The sequence below is a fragment of the Prionailurus bengalensis genome, chromosome B1 (genome assembly GCF_016509475.1).
Source record: "Prionailurus bengalensis isolate Pbe53 chromosome B1, Fcat_Pben_1.1_paternal_pri, whole genome shotgun sequence".
Lineage (NCBI taxonomy): Eukaryota > Metazoa > Chordata > Mammalia > Carnivora > Felidae > Prionailurus > Prionailurus bengalensis.
The window spans coordinates 120,189,258-120,211,061 of record NC_057344.1 but is presented as its reverse complement, the minus strand read 5'-3'; the positions used below and the strand labels follow the sequence as shown (position 1 = coordinate 120,211,061).

The 21,804-nt window shown below is 45.0% G+C and overlaps 1 protein-coding gene across 2 annotated transcripts in view; it reads left to right on the top strand.

The window, feature by feature from the left end:
- NFKB1 (nuclear factor kappa B subunit 1) overlaps window positions 1-21,114 on the top strand; it is a 120,277-nt gene extending 99,163 nt beyond the window's left edge. For both annotated transcript variants that reach the window (XM_043571656.1, XM_043571648.1), the window contains exons 16-24: window positions 2,957-3,071; window positions 8,115-8,316; window positions 8,775-8,944; window positions 9,281-9,383; window positions 12,163-12,287; window positions 13,679-13,745; window positions 14,065-14,237; window positions 14,983-15,151; window positions 18,865-21,114. In XM_043571656.1, coding sequence (XP_043427591.1) covers window positions 2,957-3,071; window positions 8,115-8,316; window positions 8,775-8,944; window positions 9,281-9,383; window positions 12,163-12,287; window positions 13,679-13,745; window positions 14,065-14,237; window positions 14,983-15,151; window positions 18,865-19,022 — 1,282 coding nt within the window. In that variant the 3' untranslated portion in view covers window positions 19,023-21,114. The remainder of the gene's footprint in view (window positions 1-2,956; window positions 3,072-8,114; window positions 8,317-8,774; window positions 8,945-9,280; window positions 9,384-12,162; window positions 12,288-13,678; window positions 13,746-14,064; window positions 14,238-14,982; window positions 15,152-18,864) is intronic.
- Window positions 21,115-21,804: the final 690 nt, after the last annotated feature.

Below are 21,804 nucleotides of genomic sequence, written 5' to 3'. Positions count from 1 at the left end.
AACAACAACGGTAACAAAACAAGTAAGAGATCATTGTCATTCTTTCCCAGTCATTGGTTCCTTCCCTACTGCCTCTGCTACTGGTTACCAGTCTGGGACTGGATCAGACTCCTGTGACAGCCATAACCCACGCTGTGTGGGAGTCCAACATTCCACTCAGCATGCCTCCGTTTCTGCTGTTACTGAGCTTATATTTGCAAAGCACCTGGCTTCTTTCTAAAACAGTTCTCGGAGTCCTCGCATCGAGACTCCAAAATGATCTCAAAAGCCGGTGAGAATAACAAGAGACAACAGCCCTCATATTCGAGTCAAGGGCCTTATCTAAAACTTTCCTAAAATAGTGTCAACACTGAGAAACCCTTTTCTGTAGAGGAGTTCCTGAGTGCTATGTTTTCAACCTCAGTTAAAAAACTGAATCAAACACTTTAGGAAAGTGCCAACCTCAGGGTTTCAAACAGAGACCTTTGTTCTCATTCCTTGCAACGTAACCAAGGATGTGGTATAACCACTGGCCTTGTTATACAGTATGAGAGGAACCGGTACAGCCTTCCTCATGCGATGCTGCGAACAGCAGAATGCTTTTACAGGGTTAAAGAATCCAATTAGCACTCAATAACATGGAACCACAAGAGAAAGCAGTTAACCAAGATAGAACAACAGGGTTTCAAGTGATATTTTCAGGGACCTGCTGCATTGATGAGCCTGAGAAAGATGAGCACATAGAAGCTAGGAAGGGCTGCTGGTATATGAAGGGAAGGTTGTGGAAAAGATTTCGGGGCACATGCATTCAAGTGGGTGCATTGAGGGGAAGATGCACGCATTCCCCTCAATGCACCCACTTGAATGCATACGCCCCGAAATCTTTTCCACAACCTTCCCATCATATACCATACACCACGCATGTGTAAGGACACATATGGAGGGAACAAGGAGGTGACCTTCCCCACCCAGCAGAACATGAATACTTAGAGTCCCCTCCTAGGACCACAAACATACTCCTCCTGCAAGCAGTGTCTCGGGGCTTGCCACAGATAGAGGGCAGAGACGAGCCATGTGGAGAGACCAAAGAGGAGCCCTCATAAGAATGCCGACAAAGGAAAACCATTGGTCCTCACAGCTCAGGTCTCGTTTTCATTGAACTCGTCACGCTCAGCTAATAATCTGAATCCTGTAACCATTAGTCATCACAGCATACACAATGAAGAAAAGAAAAGAAAAGAACTTCTGGTGTTGGGGAAATTCCCATGAGGGTGTGAGGATTTAAGGGGGAGAGAGAATGTACTTCTGCTATGAAATGCTGAGCTGCGCATGGAAATTTCTAGGCAGTTTTGAAGTATGACCTTTTTCTTGGTACGTATGCGTCATGGCTGCATCAGACTTGAAGCCCTTTTTAGAAGTCTTCTTCCAGTCTCACGTTTCAAGAGTCAGTAGTGACACCTTGACATCATTTGCTCTCTCAAGTAATGAAGTCAGAAGTTAGTTTTTCAGGCCCTCCTGTGCCAATGTTAATCCCTAGTAAAATGTTACGCTTGCTCTTGCTAAGAAAGAGGTCTGAATAAAGTGACACCGAATATTTTTCATTTGGAGAAAATCGAGGCTCTGCCTCAAATCCCAGCTGTCCTGCCACCATGCGATACTTTGAGTGTGCTCTGTATCACAATCTGTCCATACTTTGGAATATTCATTATCTTAGGTGTCCATCTGTGACTCCACAGCGCAGTGCCCATGTGCCCCCTCAGCAGGGTGGCTTAAGGGATTAAGAGATGACTTTGGAGCCAGGTGGACCTGGGCTGGCCTCCCAGCTTCACCACTCACTAGTTATATGACCTGACTTGAGTTTTCTTATACCTCCAAGTCCAAGTTTCATCATCTGAAAAATGAGGATAATGTTAACCTACCTCACAGGGCTTCTTGTTGTGATTAAATAAGATCACGTATGTCAACTGCTTATGATGGTGTGGCAAATAGAAGCTCTAAACAACTTTTATTGTTGTTAGTGTCGCATCATTTCAAATTAATTTTAATAGGAAGTTGTTTTAACAATTAAAACATTGTGTCCCTAGGAGTGATGCTTGGCACCTGCCAATATTTTCGACCTCATTAGCATAAGATCCTAGTGCTTAAATTGTGTGCCTAAATTTTAGTGCCTAAATTGTGTGCCAGGGCTTGAGGCTGACCCAGGGAGAACCAGCCCTGAGGTCACAGGTCAGAGAGGGAGAAAGGCATACAAAAAACTACAGTTGCATAACAAGCAGTGAACTTGAGTGGAGACAGTGTGGTCCGCCTAGGAAGTTCGGAGAGGAGGTGAGGTTTGAACTGGAATGTGAAGGATGGAGTAGGCATTGTCTAGGCAGAGAAGAGGAGCAAAACCATTCCAGGCAGAGGGAATATTTGCAAGGGAGAAATATAATCACATTGTTCCTTCAGAAATTTGCCTCAAGAATCTTCTCCCAGTAGTTAAAAGCCTGACCCTATCCTCCCCTCCTGGGGTCTGGAAAGATCTTTAATAAGACACCACACTGTGTTTTAGAGGAGGCTGGCAAGGCTAGGTGAAGTAACTACATTTTTCTGAATAGTTCCAAGTGCTGGGCATTTTCCATACATGATCTGTATGTAAAGGGAAGCCAGGAAGAGGCTAGAGGAGAAAATGCACCAAAACCACTGCAGGGAGACAGAGTTGGGATTTGAACTTAGGCCTCTCTGCCTCAAGGCCCAGATCCCTTTACACCTCAAAGGGTCAAACCAAAATGCCCCTAGAGGCCAGGCAAGCATGGTAAATGAGTGTAGCTGCCTGGATAAGCAACAGAACATCCCCACCTCATATTCAAGGCATTTGGGGCCCAAATAAAACTTAAGTATGAGAGCCAGGTTCAGTCTGCAAGTCTGATCGTTTCTTGGAAATCTTTTTTTTTTTCACTAACACTTCAGCTGATTATTGCCACTTTTTTTTTTCCAGTGTCTTACACTTAGCAATCATCCATCTTCATGCCCAGCTTGTGAGGGATCTACTAGAAGTCACGTCTGGCTTGATTTCTGATGACATTATCAATATGAGAAATGATCTCTACCAGGTAAGCAGAAACACCAACTGAAGAAAACTTCACCGTTGGTGCGTGTTTGCACATGTGCGTGTGCATGTGTATATGTATTATTTCTAATAATGTTAACAGTAGCGAAAATACAGTGCATTGTTGTATAAGTTATATCCTAAAAGCCCATTACTTGGGAATATTATTTATGATTTAGGATCCTTTAACCTATGAATGTAATAGTAATCACTCCACGATAGAAATCCCCCACTCATGCTGGGGGAAGACAAAGTTTACACTTTAGAAATCTGTCAAAGAGTTGATCCATTTTTTTTTTCTTTTCTTAATTTGTTGTGTTTTTTTTCATTATACTAAGTATACTCTTTAATCCCCATCCCCTGTTTTCCCCATCCCCCCCACCCACTTCCCATCTGGTAATCATTAGTTTGTTCTCTGTAGTTGAGCCTGTTTCTTGGTTTGCTCCTCACTTTTCTTCCCCCTTTTGCTTGTTTGTTTTGTTTCTTAAATTCTACATATGAATGAGATCATATGGTATTTGTTTTTCTCTGACTTATTTCACTTAGCATTATACTCTCTAGCTCCATCCATGTTGTTGCAAATGGCAAGATTTCATTCTTTTTTATGGATGAATAATATTCGTGTGTGTGTGTGTGTGTGTGTGTGTGTGTGTGTGTGTGTCACATCTCCTTTACCCATTCATCTGTTGATGGACACTTGGGCTGTTTGCATAGTTTGGCCATTGTAAACAATGCTGTTATAAATATAGGGGTGCATGTATCCCTTTGAATTAGTGTTTTTGTATTTTGGGAGTAGGTACCCAATAGTGCAATTACTGGGTTTTAGGGTAGTTTTATTTTTAATTTTTTGAGGATTCTCCATACTGTTTTCCACAGTGGGTGCAACAGTTTGCATTCCCACCAACAGTGCAAGAGTGTGCCTTTTTCTCCATATCCTCACCAACACTTGTTTCTTATGTTTTTGATTTTAGCCTTTCTGACTGGTGTGAGGTGATATCTCATTGTAGTTTTGATTTGCATCTCCCTGATGAGTGATGTTGAGCACCTGTTTTTCTTCTCTCTTTTTTTAACTGAAATATAACTGACATATAGCATTGTATTAGTTTAAGGTATATAGCGATTTGATATTTGCATAAATCACAAAATGGTCACCAAAATAAGTTTATCATCCATCACCACCCATAGTTACAAATTTGTTTTTCTTGCAATCAGAACTTTTAAGATTTACTCTCTTAGCAGCTTTCAAATATGCAGTACAGAGAAACCTAGAGTAATACATATTTGTCAAGAAAAATACAACTGCAAAAATATTAAGTTGGAAAGCCAGTAATTTATAAGAATTTTGACGTCTGCTAAAACACATTTTTACAACATCTAGATTAAGTGTGTATCAAAGTGCTGAAATCAATACGGAAAGATAAAAAGATTGGTTGAGGAGAAAGTGTCTTTCAAAAACAGAAAGACATCTCAAGTTGAGGAAAACAGGGAACACCAGAGTTTTGCCCAGATCAGGTTTGAGCAGGAATTCAGTGGGCTCAAAAGCAACTCGAGGAACCCTGGTACAGAAGTCTGCAGATATGGCAGAGAGAAGGTAGCTGGGACCCCGTGAGGCTGCCTGATAGGCACATGCAGAGATCGAAACTTCTGCTTGGCGGAACCAAAGCCTGGATGCTGGCGTCGGAGCCGGTCTCTCTGGTTAAGGGGCACACTACCACCAGGGCTGTTCCATTTCCTGCCCAGGAGCACAGTCTCCTCTTAGCTTGCCTTTGCCCCAGCCCACCTGGCTTTGGTCCCAGTCTCCTGGTCTGGCCCCTTCTCATCTTTCCCATTTTCTCCCTCCCTTCACTGCACCCAAAGTGACTTCCCAGCCCTTGCTGGCCTGGATGGTGTGCTGGTCCAGGCATATCTGTCACTCTAAAAATGTGGACAACAATCATGTGCAGTTAATTGCACAGTAAAGTACCTGTTCCCGTTCTCAATTGTTAAAGCAGGTGTTGTGGATCATTTTTATTTCTTCAAAGCAAAAGAACTAAAATGTTTACATGGTGGCTGTCACTAGATTTTTATCTGTGCATAGGTGTTTCCTGAGAAGGGAAGTAAGTTTCCCATTTGATGTAAGGCTTTAGGCTCCTTCCCTGGCTGTAATGCTTAATGTCAAAGGAAGAATGAAGTTGGGGATTCCTCACTGACTCAGAATATAAAGCAATGAAAGTGAATTCTAATTTTAGGTAGACATTTAAAGGATGTCTTCAGATTCTCATACCATCTTGGGGGCTGTTGGTGTTTGGAGAGTCGTCTGGCCCGTAAAGCTTGATTCTCTCGGGCTTTAGGACGGATTGTTCCTCCCAACCATCACAAGTTTACAAATAAAACTGGGAACGGGACACTGTCACTTCTCGGTCCTCCTCTCAAAGACTGCTTAACGTCACTGCCTGTAGGTCAGATTCAAGGAATTACTTGTTTTTCTGTTTATAAATAGGCTCTGCAAAGGACACCACACAGCAGGATTAGTAGTTGTGATTTATTATGTGCTAACCTCCTTACTGTATCATTTGGTTACATATATGGAGACTCTCTCCAATAGGCTACACACACAAAAATCTCAAAACCACCACCCTTGACACTTCCACGCCTTCTGATACAGGGACTCTCAGGAGACCATAAGTCCATTTTTCCCCCAACTTACCACTGCTCTCATTTATGGGCAAGGATTCTGGATCCCCTGGTATGCCTTGTATGGCTCAAACATATACCAATCGCAACTTTGCTCTGAGAACTAGAAAAGGCTAAAAGTTGGCTGCATTTATCTTTGTAAAGTTTCTCTGTTAACTGTTCTTGATGGAAAAATTATAGAGTTCTCTAAGTAATTTGGATTATTTGGCAATTGTCTTAGACAACCTCCCAAAATACCATTCACTAATCTTAGTACATTTCTGTGACCATCTGTCATGATCAGATCGCTCTCCCCACCCACTCTCTAGAGATACACTCAAAATAATCCAAGTGTATAGAGTTAAGAGTCTTCTGAAAACATTTCTGAAATCTGTTGCCTTTAAACCCTTCCTCTTCTTCTCCCCCTGACCATAGACAACCACTCTAATGTGTTTGATATGGATTGTTTTGTTTGCATACATTCCCATGTAACATTAGTGGGGGGTTTTGTGCATGTGGGTTTTTTTTCTTTTATATTTTTAATTTTTATAAATATAATATATGTTCATGGTTCTTTAAATGGTACATAAGGAAATATACTAGAAACTCAAAAGTTGCCCTCCCTGGCAATATACAAGTCTCCCAACTTGTAAGTACTTTTCCATATATTGGCTACATAAACATATATACTTGAAATATATAGACATTTTAGTATACTCTCACATGCAATCCACACTACATTCTGTAATTCTGGGGTTAAAGATCTGCATCCTGAAATCTCATAGAAATTAAGAAATTGAAAAATTGGTGGTACTGTAGGAGAGAACTTAAAAAAAAAAGCTTATCATGGTAACAGAATTTGTGTAACATGAAAAAAATCGTATTAAATCTAGAGATAATTGCTGATTTCTGAATGGTATAATATTTTGTAATTTCAGATCTTTTTTACAGTCTCATTCTCTTTCAGACTTTTTTCATCTCCCCCAAATAGCATTTTAGATTAATAAATGCAGGCGCTTTTTTTTTTAACATATTTATTTTTTGAGAAGAAGGCTCTTGGCTACAGTATCTAAAGTTTTGAGGACATCATTCTATTTCAAGCTGTAAAAGATGAAAAACATAAAAGAGAATGGTAATTTGGCCGAATAGCCTGTCTTGTTTGTGTTGTATGAGATCATCACTGTAACTGAGACACGGCCACGGGAGCGTCTTTCAGCATCTCCTGTGCTGTGGTCGTCCTGCAGCCAGAGTGCTGTGGCTCACCTGCTGTCGCTGCTGTGGCCAGTGATCGCTTACTGAGGGAGAAAAGTTTAGGCAAGTTGTCACTAGACAGACTGGATTTCACAGACTTCTGTGAAATAGACTGATTTGTTTAAAAATATACTGCCGTTCTCTGTCGGTGACCTCAGTTCTTTGAAAGATACTTTCCTGATTGTGTTTGTCTTGCTCATTTTGAAAACACTCAGTTTGCAAAACATCTCATTTGCATTCGCCGAGGCACTACTTCGTGGGCAGAGTTAAGTCAGATGGCTGTTTATGCACCTATTAGGTGCTGGCACTTCCACTTGCTTGTTCATCTGAGCCCTCTTAGTGAGATAGTTCTATTGTCCTGGTGGAGACATTTAGAATTGTGTGGCACCTGGGTGGCTCAGTCGGTTAAGCATCTGTCCGACTTCAGCTCAAGTCATGATCTTGAAGTTCGTGGGTTCGAGCCCCATATCGGACTCTGTGCTGTCAGCACAGCCCGCTTCGGATCCTCTGTCCCCCTCTGTCTCCGCCCCTCCCCCGGTCATGCTCTCACTTTCTCAAAATAGATTAATTAATTTAAAAAAAGACATTTAGAACCCTTTGACACCTGTTATTAAAATGGAAGTGCCAGAGTTCTATTGATTTGCCTCATGGAGCCAGTCCATGGAAAAATATTTTTTAACTTAGCAAACTCATTTTCCATGTTAATGTAGAATCATGGCACCTTTGTTAATCGGTTTCTATTGAGTAGTTCATTTCAACTTCTTCAGTAAACTTGTAGCCGTGCTTTGATTTGTTAACATACAGAATTATCAGCTGAAGATAGATTCCTACTAGAAATTCAATAAATTTAAACTTATTATTAGAAGAATTCACATATTAACAATCAGCGGGCTGTAATGAGAAAAAGAAAGCTGTTAAGAATTTTAAATATAAAAATAATCTTAATTATTGCATGGCTCAATAGTCCAGCATACACACTCCATTAGCACAGGATATGGAACATTTGCGGTAGGGAGGCGTTAATCTGGCAATGGGAAATGGCCCCGAGGGATGACTCCACCTATTGTAGTGGCAGCTACCAAGCCCATGGGTTCAGGTGCTTGCCACTGACCAGTGTATCTCCTGCCCCTTCTCCACTTGCCAGACACCCTTGCACTTGGCCGTGATCACCAAGCAGGAGGCTGTGGTGGAGGACTTGCTGAAGGCCGGGGCCGACCTGAGCCTCCTGGACCGCTTGGGTAACTCTGTTTTGCACCTAGCTGCCAAAGAAGGACAAGATAAAATTCTCAGTGTTTTACTCAAGCACAAAAAGGCAGCACTACTTATCGACCACCCTAATGGGGAAGGTAAGAGACAAACACACATTATGGTATAACCTTCTCTGTCTGCTCTCTAAACCATTGGTAGCTATTTGATAAGTGTGTGTAATTTGATTTGCACCCCAAAATGCTTTCCTTAGACACCTGGAGTTCGTCATCTCTTGTGAGAATTTCTGTTGCTCACCATAGCTAGCTAATTTCTTTAAAGATGATTTGGAATAGTTAGTAGGAGGAAAAAGCAGAGGCCTGAGCATAGAAAGCATCATTTATCCAGAGATTGTTTATTTGCTCTGTTTCTCCTGAGAACATACAAGCAGACTGCGGGTTTACATGCAGAACAACAGACTTACAGCACCTTTTAAGGCCGTGTGGAGTAGAGACACGAGGCGTGCTGAAACTTGACAGCATTCCTTCCATAGGGTCCAGTTTTGCCATCTTGTGAGCAGCCTTCCAGCTCCATGACTGTCCCTGTGCTTGGGCTGCAGGTCTAACCGCCATTCACATAGCCGTGATGAGCAACAGTATGGCGTGCCTGTTGCTGCTGGTGGCCGCCGGGGCCGACGTCAATGCCCAGGAGAGGAAGTCGGGGCGCTCGGCGCTGCACCTGGCTGTGGAGCGTGACAACATCTCCCTTGCTGGCTGTCTGCTCCTGGAGGTAAAGGACACACGTATTTGCCTTGGCATTCAATTCCCAAGAGGGAATTGAGACCATCTTTTCAAGGAATGATGTCAGTAACAGGTTTTCTCCTTACAGTACCTCTGTTTATTATCTACTCAAGGCTCCAGAGTAGCAGCTTCGAGCATTCCTGACACCATCTGCCCAGTATCTCTAATTGGAGATGTTTTCAGTGACAGAGTCTGCCCCAAATAGCAACTGGGCTAGTAATATGACCTATTGACATGACCTAAGGGTCATGCTGACAGGAGAAGGTGGGGACTAAACCGTGAGAGAACCTTCCACTAACTCTTTCCTGTGTTGGCTGGATTTTAGGGTGATGCCTATGTAGACAGTACCACATATGATGGAACCACACCCCTGCACATAGCAGCCGGGAGAGGGTCCACCAGGCTGGCGGCTCTTCTCAAAGCAGCAGGTAAGGCGGCCTGGTGGTTAGTAATGGAAAACGCTATCAGGAGTGCAAACCCAACCCCAATTCAGCAGCCATGTCATCTTCTTTAAGCCACAGAGCTGCTGCTGAAAAGGCATGAGTAAATACAAATCTCGCTTTAACTGCCGTCATGATGCTCTTTGGACTAGCAATCCTGGGCTTCATCCTGATGGGCGTGTCAATCTTTACTCTCTACTTCATCTGTTTGTTTTGGGTGTTCGTGGTTTAGGTTGACTCCTACGACAGGAGATCTTCTTAAAAGTTGAATTTGATTCCTTAAAGAACTCTGAGCAGTACCAGCCTCAGACATTGTCAGAAGTCTGCAGAAAAAAGTTTACTGGTATATGACATAATTTTAAAATTTCCTTTGGCAACAGAGGTCTCTTAGAAGTTGAAATAATAGGAAAAAACAAATGGGTCGCGTATTGAGTACGACCTCATATGCGAGGCACTAGAAATGGCTAGCCTTTATTGACCTTACTGTGTACCAGGCATGTCACACGCATGGTCTCATTTAATCTGCAATAACCTTTTGAGGTAAGTACCATTATTATTTTTGCCATCTCACAGCCAAGGAGGCAGACTGGAGAGACCTGTGGGTACCAGTCCCAGGGTCCCAGTACGTGGCATACCTGTGAATCACACTTCGTCGTCTGAACCTTCAGACCCTATTCTCTCTACTCTGTTTCTCTCTCCTACTTTGCTCAAGGATTTGCAGGTGTTACTCCGTTCACTTCTCTAGTCCTGTGAAGTATAGAAAATTATCGCTGCTCACCCTTGAGTCTCTCTTGCCTTGTATATTTAGACCTCAACAAACGTTTAATGGAATTAGTATCTCAGACCTTCTCTGGCATATCTGATTTACTTTAGAGGTTATTAAAACCTTTTTGGGAAGTAAATGTTTCATAAATTTAAGAAAACAGAGTGAAGTAAGTACCTTCTTTCAAAATTGAGTCCAGGAAGATGTGCAAACTTTTTATTTGAGAGCCCCACATTTTTCTAGTAAACAAAATCGTATCCAAAGAAACAATAGCCTCTTCTTAGCCTTTGTCAAGTTGAACTTTCTCTTGAGCAAGACACTCTGATTGCAGTTATGTATGCATAGTTTGGGTAGTCACTGATTATAACTAAGAAATGCCTTCAGACAAGAAGCTATAAGCCTTTCAAAAATGCTTTCCCTTGAATTCTCAGTATCCCACGAAAGGAGTAGCAAGTAGCGGTTTCTCCACTATATAAATGAAGGAACTCAGATGCAAATCCTAGTCCTGAGCTCAAAGTCCTGAAGAAGGTCACTTAAGGAGGAGAGATATAGTTCAGCTCCTCCAGCCTTCTCCAGCCCATACATTGTTCCTCTTAGTTCCTCCACTGTTTCCATGGTCACATGGCATTCCCTGCCTTCAAGATCAGGCCAGGCCTGGGAGGAAGAACTAAGAAACAGCATGAAGGGCGCCTGGGTGGCGCAGTCGGTTAAGCGTCCGACTTCAGCCAGGTCACGATCTCGCGGTCCGTGAGTTCGAGCCCCGTGTCAGGCTCTGGGCTGATAGCTCAGAGCCTGGAGCCTGTTTCCGATTCTGTGTCTCCCTCTCTCTCTGCCCCTCCCCCGTTCATGCTCTGTCTCTCTCTGTCCCAAAAATAAATAAACGTTGAAAAAAAATATATTAAAAAAAAAAAAAAAAGAAACAGCATGAAGATCCTTCTCTGACTTTCATTAGGCCCTCTCCTATTATTGAAGTTGGCACAAAACTAACGTTCTCCCAGCAAGATAAAAACAAGTTCTTCCCAGAAGGGTGTTCTGAACTTACTACCGTTTTGTTAGACATCAGACTAAACAGTCCCATAAAAACAGTCTCTAAGCCTTTAAGAAGTAACTCTAGCTCTAATCTCTAAGTGACTTTTGGTGTTTTCTTGCTACACGTTAAGAAGCAGACTGGATTTTTCCAAGAGCAGCCCTAAAATTTTCAATAACTGTACCTCCTAAGAGAAGGTTTTTTTGTGGTGTCTGTTTGTTTAAGGATCGGGACCCTGGCAGTGCTGTACCCAGGAAGAAAACTGAGCATGTTGTCCCTATACAGCAAGTTTCTTTGTTCTATTGAGCAAGTGGGAGAATGGAGTGAAGAGTGTGCAGTGGTGGGCACAAACCTAAACAGAAAAGTAGGACCTTAATGCTGAGGGCGCACCCCAGTCCCTGTAAACTGCTGCCATTACCCCTCAGACGAAAGGTGCATCTTTCGGTTGAAAACCGTCCTAGAGACTTAAATGTGACGGTCAGGGTACTCCACGTCTTTTGTTGTTGAAAATGTCCGTGGCTATATAGGGTATCATCAGACACATTTACAGTCAAAATAAATTAGAATTTAAAAGAAGCTCTCTGAATATTTCTGTAGAAACATGTTTTATGTATTAAAAATTATCCAGGTGGGGGCGCCTGGGTGGCGCAGTTGGTTAAGTGTCCAACTTCAGCTCAGGTCATGATCTCGTGGCTCATGAGGTTGAGCCCCATGTCAGGCTCTGTGCTGACAGCTCAGGGCCTGGACCCTGCTTTGGATTCTGTCCCTCTCTCTCTCTCTCTCTCTCTCTCTCTCTGTCTCTCTCTGCCGCTCCCCCCCCCAAATATATTTTAAAAATAAAATGGAAAAATAAAAATTATCCAGGTGTAATTGCCTCTAGGAGTTATTGTGTTTGCCTTTGGAAACCTGAGCTCTGCAAGCAGTTCAGAGTCAACAAGATCTGGGTTTGCCTAATGCTGTGTAACTTGACTTCACAGGCGCAGATCCCCTCGTGGAGAACTTTGAGCCTCTCTATGACCTGGATGACTCTTGGGAAAAAGATGGAGAGGATGAAGGAGTCGTGCCTGGAACCACACCTCTAGATATGGCCACCAACTGGCAGGTGAGTGTGGCCTCAGGCTATTTGATGGCAGCTCCAGAGGGAGCTAATGATTCAGGAATATAAGAACAGATGGTCTTCCTGGGTCTTTATTCCCCAAAGCACATGCCTTTTATTTTTAAGAAAGTCTGCTTGTCAAGAGACATATTTATCTTGAAAAGCCTATCCATGAAAGATCTAGGTCAGGAGAGTTATGAGTGTAAAAGCATACGCCTAATCAGATCAGGGTTCAGTTGTGAGAGAGGGTTCTGCAGGAGAAAACACACAACTCACGTAAGAGTTTCCCGTTCTGAGCTCACACCAGAATTGTTCTCAGCTGCAATTTGAAGCTAGGATAGATGTTCCAGTTGTCTTAGAACTATGGTAAGTGACTCCTTTACATAAAAAGAACCCGGGGAGTCTTCTGAGGACTTTAATAAATATAAACATAGTAAATAGACTTCAACTCTTCCTCCAAACTCTAGTGACCTGAAATCTGAAGGTGCAAACAGTTGGTAGGTCTTTACGGCCCAGGAAGAAGAGCCAGAGGGAGGCTGGCCCTCCAACCTGTGTTGATCTCCAACACAGCAAAATCGACTTTCTTAGGGGCAAGCGCTGCTCCACATCCAAAAACTGCTTCTTGGCCTCTTCGCGGCCCGTGGTGTTGAGTTGACTGACCCTGGCAGAGACCACACGGTTCCCCTTTTATGCTGAACACCTGGCTTTCCCAGAAGCCTCACCACAGAACACAGAAAGATAACCCACTTCAGTGACCCCATGTTGTCCTTACCTAAGTCAGCATGCCCTAAGTGACTGCAGAGAACACAGAAGGGTCTCCGTAGCTATGGAATTTATTTTTCCTTTTAACCTGAGACCTTTGTGTCCCCTCAATTTAAAATGTAGATGGTGCTGGAAAGAGAACATCAGGCCTTGTGAGCATTACCATAGCTGTTTGAGCAAGTTTACTAAACTCATTCTCATAAGGCTTTTATGAGGGCGGGGGGGGGGGGGGCAGCAAAGAGGCACAGCTTCACAGCTCTGAGTAAGCTCAGCCCTCACCCTGGCTCCCAGGGAGACATCACGTCCCAACACATGGCTGATTTGGTGGCCTGGATGGTGTCCGTCCCTCAGAAGGACTGTGGCCCTGGCTCTCTGCAAGGTTGGTTTGGGTCTTCGTACCCACCTCAGAGGCCCCTGTAGAGCACAGCCTCCTGGCCCCAGAGCTCCCAGGACTTTTCTTTCCCCAAAGGGTATTGTCATGACTTCATGGGTCAAGGTGTTGACTCCTTCCCATTCCTCCCCCTTTGGGGTACTAGGCCCTCTTAAGGAGGACGCAGTCCTTGATCATAAAGAAACTGATTCCCCTCCTGGCGCCTTTAATGTGTAATGTTTTTCCATGATTTTCTTCCCAACAGGTGTTCGATATATTAAACGGGAAACCATATGAGCCAGAGTTTACATCCGATGATTTACTCGCACAAGGTGAGCGCTTAACCAGTGTCCTCTCCACACTGTCATTTAAAGGGGTGAGGGAGAGCCAGCATTATCCAGGCTGGACTGTGAAAGGCACAGTGGCTTGTTTCAGAATCAGAAGATCCTGGACGTATGCAAGGGGGAATACCCAGCCGTAATCTACCAAAACGCGTATAATGCTGCTACTCGGCAGGGCTTCTGCCAACTGCGAGGAGAGGAGCTTCAGTGCTCCCACTGGGCATTAGAGGGCAGCCGTGTGGCCATGGTCAGTCCCTCCAGAGTGACTCTAGTCGCTTAGGACAGCCGTGTTTCTTCTTCATTCCTTCAGGAGACATGAAACAGCTGACTGAAGATGCCAAGTTGCAGCTCTACAAGTTGCTAGAAATCCCTGATCCAGACAAAAACTGGGCTACCCTGGCACAGAAGTTAGGCCTGGGGATACTAAATAATGCCTTCCGGCTGAGTCCCGCTCCTTCTAAAACTCTTATGGACAACTACGAGGTAACACATCACCTCACATTTTTATTGGACCCTCCTCTGTTAACATCGCTGACTTGGGCCTGATTCCCTCCCCCCTCCCTTAACTCTGAGGAGGAAAGTCAGTCACTCATGGCTCATATCCTGGGAGGGTGACCCAGGCCAGTGTGGAAACCCGCTTTTGTAAGAAGACAGCTTTCAGATACCTTCAGGTGTTCCCTATTTTCAAATACCTTGCCATTTCCTGCAAAAATCCTACTTAGAGGGAACTTTGACCCTCCCCCCGCCGAACAAACCTGACAGACTGTGATTCATGTGCGTTATCTTCCTGGCCCCAAGAACATGCCTTCATCCTATGGCAGGACATGGAGTCAGCTTTCTGTGAGGGGAAGGGTTCTGTGAGGTGAAATTATTTTCTACTGAAGATTTCCTTGTTAGCTCTTGTTTCTTGGTGGTTTTCAGAGCTTCAGCCCAAACAGGGATACGGTGTGACCTTCGCTGCAGGTAGAGTTTCACTGCCTCAGCACTTCTCTCCCTCTCTGTCCCCTGTGCTTACTGGAAGCCACTTCTCTGTGATTTCCTGAGTGGTCTCTGAGCTGAAACAGGAAACTCCACTCGACGACCGTGTGTCTCCTTCTCCGCTCTTCCCTCTGACCCCTCCAGTGCCGCCAGGCTCTCTCGGGGGGTTAAGGGGGGTGGTGCGGGTCATGCTGACAGCCTGCCCACTTGCTCCTGGCACCGGGACACACTCTTCCTGTCTTCCTCACAGGTCTCTGGGGGGACAATTAAAGAGCTGGTGGAGGCCCTGAGACAGATGGGCTATACCGAAGCGATCGAAGTGATCCAGGCCGCCTTCTGCACCCCGGGAACTGCAGCCCCCAGCCCAGGGAAGACCCTCTCACTGCCCCTCTCACCTGCCTCCACAAGGTCACCAGTAGGTAAGGAAACAACAGGACAGCTGAGATCATCTCTGCTCCCCAGACTGTGTCTTCAGTGTCTTGGGATATGGCTGTCCTCCCTGCCATCGTTCCCTGAGTACATGGTCCAGTGTGTCTGTCTTCCCCCCTGCAGCTCACAGGTTCTGCCCTCTGCCCCTCTCCTGCTGCTACGGGTCAGGTGGGGGGCTGTCCCCAGGAACAGTCACATTAATCTGTGAGTCACTTCAGTTCCTAATAAATATTAAAAACAACATGATGTGGCTGGTTAAGGCAAATAGTGTTTCTCTCACTTCTTAAAATTAAAAAAGAGAGAGGGCACCTGGGTGGCTCAGTCGGTTAAGTGTCCGACTCTTGATTTCAGCTCGGGTCATCATCTCAGTTTGTGGGATCGAGCCCCATGTCGGGCTGTGCGCTGGCAGTGCAAAGTCTGCTTAGGATTCTCTCTCTCTCTCTCTCTCTCTCTCTGCCCCTCCCCTGCTCTCTCTATCTCTCTCAAAAACAAAAAAAAAAACAAAAAAAACCACAACTTTAAAAAAGAGAGAGAGAAACATACAGAGCAAGGCTTATAGAGCCAGGACTGGCCCCAGTTCTCACCACAGCACCCTAGCTCCTCGCCTCCACCCCTGCAATGGCTTCACCTTCTCTCTTCTCCTCCTCCCAACCCACAGCACTGACCCTTACCCACCCCTCCATCACTCATCTGAAACACATAACATAACAGACTCCCAGCACAGCCCAATAACCCTTTGTTTCCCTGTAAATGGGTTCTTGCCCTCTCTCAGCAACCACTCTGCACTTTCTGTCTGGACCCCCCTCCCCCCTTCCCTCTCCTGACTCATCCAGTGTCCTCGGCTCACACGCCACTGAGAACATAGCAGCAACTAGAATTTGCTCATCTTTGAAAGATGAACAGTTGGCCATGTCAGGCAGAAGCACTGCCATCCTCCAGGTTTAGACAAAAATCTGAGACTTTGCCCACGGACACTTGCTGCTAGAAACCACCTCACACACAGCCCAGTCCTTGCTCTGAGACAACCACCCTTGTCCACCCGCCCTCATTTTTTGCCCCACTTCCTCTAGCGGCTCTTCATCGGTCTCCCTGCTTCCAGGCTGTCCCCCTCCCTTCAGTCCACTCTCAACACAACAGATAGTGAGATTCTTTTTAAAGATTAGTGCTATTAAAAAAAGGCAAGAGGCACCTGGGTGGTTCAGGTGGTTGAGTGTCCAACTCTTGATCTCTGCTCGGGTCATCAAGCCCCACATCAGTCTCTGTGCTTAGGATTCACTCCCACTCTCTCTCTCTCTCTTTCTCTCTGTCCCTTCCCCACTCGCTCGCTCCCATTCCCTCTCTCGCAAAATAAACAGTTTTTTTAAAAAAAGGAAAAAAATAAAAATTAGTTGCTTTTATGTCACTCCCGTTTTATACCTTCCAGTTCATTCATCCATTCACCAAATCTTTACTGAGTGCATCCTGAGTGCCTAGCCCAGTATAAGGCTTTGAAGATAGAGCAGTAAGTAATAAAGGCAGTGCCCCTGGGGAACCTGGGTGGCTCAGTTAGTTAAGCAGCCGACTTCCGCCCAGGTCATAATCTCACAGCTCATGGGTTCAAGCCCCACATCGGGCTCTGACAGCTCAGAGCCTGGAGCCTCATTCAGATTCTCTGTCTCCCTCTCTCTGCCCCTCCCCAGCTCGCGCTCTGTCTCTCAAAAATAAATAAACATATTTAAATAAGTAAATAAAGGCAGTGTCCCTTTGTCCATTCTCTCTTGTAAATGCTTTCATATGCCCTTCCTCCTGCCCCACCACCTGGGCCCCCCCCCCCCCCCGCAACTGTTCTGCTCACAGGTCTGAGCCAGTCTTAAGACCTGAACCTTCTCTTTCCCTTCCCTACAAAGATCCTCACCTGGTGGCTCCTTCTTGCCTTCCAGTTTCAGCACAAGTGTCACTTATCCGGGCCCTTCCTAGGAGAGTAAGGACAGATGTTATGCACTGTAGAAAGGAATAATGTGACCACCAGGAAAACAATCCACATCTCCTATATCCTGACCTGGTGCTCCTTTTCACAAAGAAACAGGAAAATACTTATGTCTTTTTTATTTTATTTTATTTTATTTTATTTTATTTTATTTATTTTACTTTTTGAGAGACAGGGCACAGTGAATGAGGGAGAATGGAGGAGGGAGAGAGGGAGAGAGAATCCCACGAGGGGCAGACAGAGAGAGAGAGAGGTCTCACCCTGAGTGGGGCTCATGCTCATCCTAAGCGGGGTTTGATCTCACCCGCTGTGGGACTCAAACTCACAAACGGTGAGATCATGACCTGAGCCAAAGTCAGATGCTTACCGACTGAGCCACCCAGCACCCAGAAAATACTTATATTTTTGACATTTTATTTGATTTCTGACTTGTAGTTATTTTTAAAATACCTTGTACTCACTGGCACATAATAGAAACCCAGTCAAGAGGGGTGCCTGGTGGCTCAGTCAGTTAAGCGTCCGACTTCGGCTCAGGTCATGATCTCACAGTTCGCAGGTTTGAGCCCTGCGTTGGGCTCTGTGCTGACAGCTCAGAGCCTGGAGACTGCTTTGGATTCTCTGTCTCCCTCTCTTTCGGCTTCTCCCCCACTCATGCTCTGTCTCTCTGTCTCTCAAAAATAAATAAACATTTTTTAAAAATTTAAAAGAAACCCAGTAAAGACTGGCTCGTTGGATAACTCAACAAGTCAATTAGAACACAATAGCCGTGGGGCACCTGGGTGGCGCAGTCGGTTAAGCGTCTGACTTCAGCCAGGTCACGATCTCGCGGTCCGTGAGTTCGAGCCCCGCATCAGGCTCTGGGCTGATGGCTCGGAGCCTGGAGCCTGCTTCTGATTCTGTGTCTCCCTCTCTCTCTGCCCCTCCCCCGTTCATGCTCTGTCTCTCTCTGTCCCCAAAATAAATAAATGTTGAAAAAAAAATTAAAAAAAAAAAAAAAGAACACAATAGCCGTGTCAATGCCATTAAGGTCTTAATATTTTAATATTGGAATTGAATATACAAGAAGGTATCATTTTGATTTTTGTATATTAGACTTGTGTTTCTTTGATCACTTCCTCTCTATGGGGAATAACTCAACACTGTTGAGATCTCTAAAGACACTTCTCAACAAGGAGGATTTGACCTATTGTTCAGTACAGACTCATTTTCATCATAATCACCTTATTTTCTTTGCTACCAGAATGTTTTGGACGCAACAAACAGCGTTCACTAGCACGTGAGGCCCCGGAGAGATGTCTCATCTCTACCTCCTGCTTCTGTCACCCATTTATTTTGCCAGGGTTCAGCAATTTTCCCAGCTATAAAATAGGTAATATGGTGGTTGGAAAAATACACCTGATTTCTAAGAAAAAAAAAGTACACTGTGAGTTAGGAGAACTCAGAAAGGATTCTGATAAACATGATGGTAAAAAAGAGATGTGAAAGCATTTGACTAATTTTGATGTCTTCACAGTTTTTATATTCTCAAGGTTCTCCCTCCTCCCCTCACCGTGCACAGTAGCGACAAGCAGGCAGCGCGGGCGGGAGGCGCGGTGACTTGGGGAACCCGATAGGCAGAAGCAGCCCACGAGCCTTGTAGATCCAGACCCCGAGGCCGGCCAGAATGGAAGGTGTACGAGAGCTAAGGCTCTGCCCTTGCCCAGCCGCACCCCAGTGAATCTGTGCTTCTTCCCCCAGACGAGGTCCGGGACGACAGCATCTGTGACAGCGGCGTGGAGACCTCCTTCCGCAAACTCAGCTTTACAGAGTCTCTGACCGGCGGCGGCTCCTTGCTGACTCTTAACAAAGTGCCCCGTGAGTACGGGCGGGAAGGACCTATAGAAGGCAAAATCTAGCCTGCTGGCAGCACCCCGCACCATGTAAAACCAAAGCTCTGAAATTCCACCACACTGTCCAAAAGAAGGAAGGCGAAGGGCATCCAGAGGTGCTCAGAGGAAAACCAGCCTGCCTGAATCACTCGGAATTTAATTCAAGGCCTTTTGAAGGTGGCTTCCTTTCTTGGTTCTCACATGAATGTTAGTCCGGTCCACTTCCAGCTGCTCCAGCGGTCACAGCGAGCCGGGCTGGCGCCTCCTTGTGGGCGAATTAGCTTATTGAGCTTTACCGGCTGCTTTCCATGGTCACTGCTGCTGTCCCCTTGCTGCGCTCCCACTGTCATTAAAAGGTGTCCCAGTGTCCACCTGGTGTTATTTCTGGCCGTCCACAGCACAGGCGTGCACTCAGATTAAGGATTAAGAAAAGGAATATTTTTAAATGAGAGTCACACGGTGTATAATAAAAAAGGCTTACTGCTTTTTCTAATGTGGTTATCTATGTGATTTGAAAAAAAGAACCTGTACATGTCAATATTTAAACATGGTTACAATCAGTGCTGAAAATGGTATTTTCCCCCTTTTCTGCATTTTGCTATTGTAAATATGTTTTTTAGATCAAATACTTTAAAGGAAAAAATGTTGGATTTATAAATGCTATTTTTTATTTTACTTTTATAATAAAAAGAAAAGCAAATTGATGACCTCATCTTGTTTGATCTCCAGAAATACTTTTCTGAGATGATTCCCTGTAATCACAGGATTGTTCCACAGCCTGGTTATCACATTCACATTCCCCTTCAGAGTCAAGTTTTTGACCCAGAAACGAACAAAAATAAATGATCAAAAGAGAAGCGTTTTAAGGTGAGATGAAAGCTCTGGGTTTGTCGAATCCTTGGTTGGCTGGTTTCATTTAGGCTGTATCGCCTCACCTTACTCCACCTCGTGCAAAATCATTCCTCCTCACACCTCGGTGCGTTCCCAGTGCCTCTGTGATGCATAAAGTACTTCAGCCGCCTACCAGAGGGCTCGGGACAGGCAGCCTTCCAGCGTGAATCTCTGCTGAACTGTTCATCACTCAGAGACTTGGAAATAAGGGAGAGGAGAAATGAAAAGCATTTGAATGAGGGGCTGTGGTGAACTCTGTGACAGGCAACCAAGAAAGCCTCTTTACCAAAGGACACGTCCACCCGGCCGCTGGGAACACACTTAGCAAAAGGCTTCCACCTGTCAGTTCCTTTGGGGGTTGCTTCAGCCTCAGAGAGCCACCTCACCCAGGTCACACTCGTTTCGCTGATGGCCCCAAGTAACACTGATTGATGCGGTGTACAAATGCTGGTCGGCCCAGGACAGTATTTAAGGGCTGTCTGTGCTCGAGCCCCTTCTTGCTGGCTGGGCTGGTGCTTGGGTCCGCGTCACAACACAGGTCTTCCCCCTGCCCAGTTACTGCCTCCTCCCCTGCCCAGCCACAGGCGTTGATCTTAGGGCACCCCCAAATAAACATCCCACTCATGAAGCTCCATCTCAGAGCCGGCTTCCAGAGAGCCCAACCTGCACAGGGCTGGGAGCTAATGGTCTCCACTTTTGCACAACACATGAAGTCATGCAATCTTGAAAATGACCCAGTCAGATATATACAATTATCCCCAACTTACACAGAAGCAAATTGAGGCCCAAGAATTCAAGTAGGCAGTGGCTAAGCTGCTTCTGAATTTAGATCTGTCTCGTTCCAGAGCTCACGGGTTGGAGAATTATCTGAGTGTAGGATATGAAAGTAGATTAAAATAATGGAGTCCAGAAGTAGACCCCAAAATAGGAAGTTAGGATGTGATAAATTTCAAATCAGTAAGGAAAAGATGGCTAATCAGTAAGTGTATGTTCCAACTGGTTAATCACTTGGAAGAAGTCAATCTGAACTCTGAGTTCCCTCCTTTCATCAAAATGATTTCCAAATATATCAAAAATTAAACCACAGAAATACTAGAAATCATGGATGAATAATCTTGAAATAGAGGAGGCCTTTCTAAGCAAGACTTTGTTGTCTGGTGTAAAATCAGTTTGGGTTCTTTGTGTCACCATGTGTCCCAAATAAAGAAAATATATTTTTTCAATTCTACTTCTGTTTTCTCTTACATTGCTATTTCTTCACATGCTCCAATCCATTCTTCCAGTGTTTGAAAGTTGTACTTGAAAGTAAAAGAAAAAGTAGCTTGTTCTCCTTACTTTTCCAACAACAAGCCCATGCCTCCATTCCACCACCCGTTCCTCTCTGTGGCATTCTCCACAGGCCAACACAGGTCTCCTGTCTTACGTCGTGGATGCTGACACTCCTCCCACTAAGGGGAGGGGCCTACACTCCTTCCTTGTCAATGGAGGCCTACAATAAGGGTAGAAGTGATGCTAAGTGACTTCCGAGGTTAGGTAGGAAAATGCAATGCAGCTTCTGCCCAGGCCCCCTCTTGGAACCCAGTTAGCATGCTCTGAGGGAGCCAAGTGGCCACATGGAGAAGCCACATGTAGGTGTTCAGCCAATGGCTTTCACGAGCTCACAGCCAGTGCCAGCACCAACCAGCAGATACATCAGGGAAGGAAGCCTCAAGATGATTCCAGTCGCCAGCCATTCGTCACACCCGTCTAACTTTCAAGCTGCCTTAGCCCGTGCTGCTCAAGTAGAGACAAGCTGTTCAGCGGAGCCCTGAGCAAATAGCAGGTTCAGGAGTAAAATAGCGGTGGATATTTTAAGTTCTCTGTGTGGAGTGTTACATTCTCCAGGTCTCTAACCTGACAGCTCCCATACCAGAGAGTC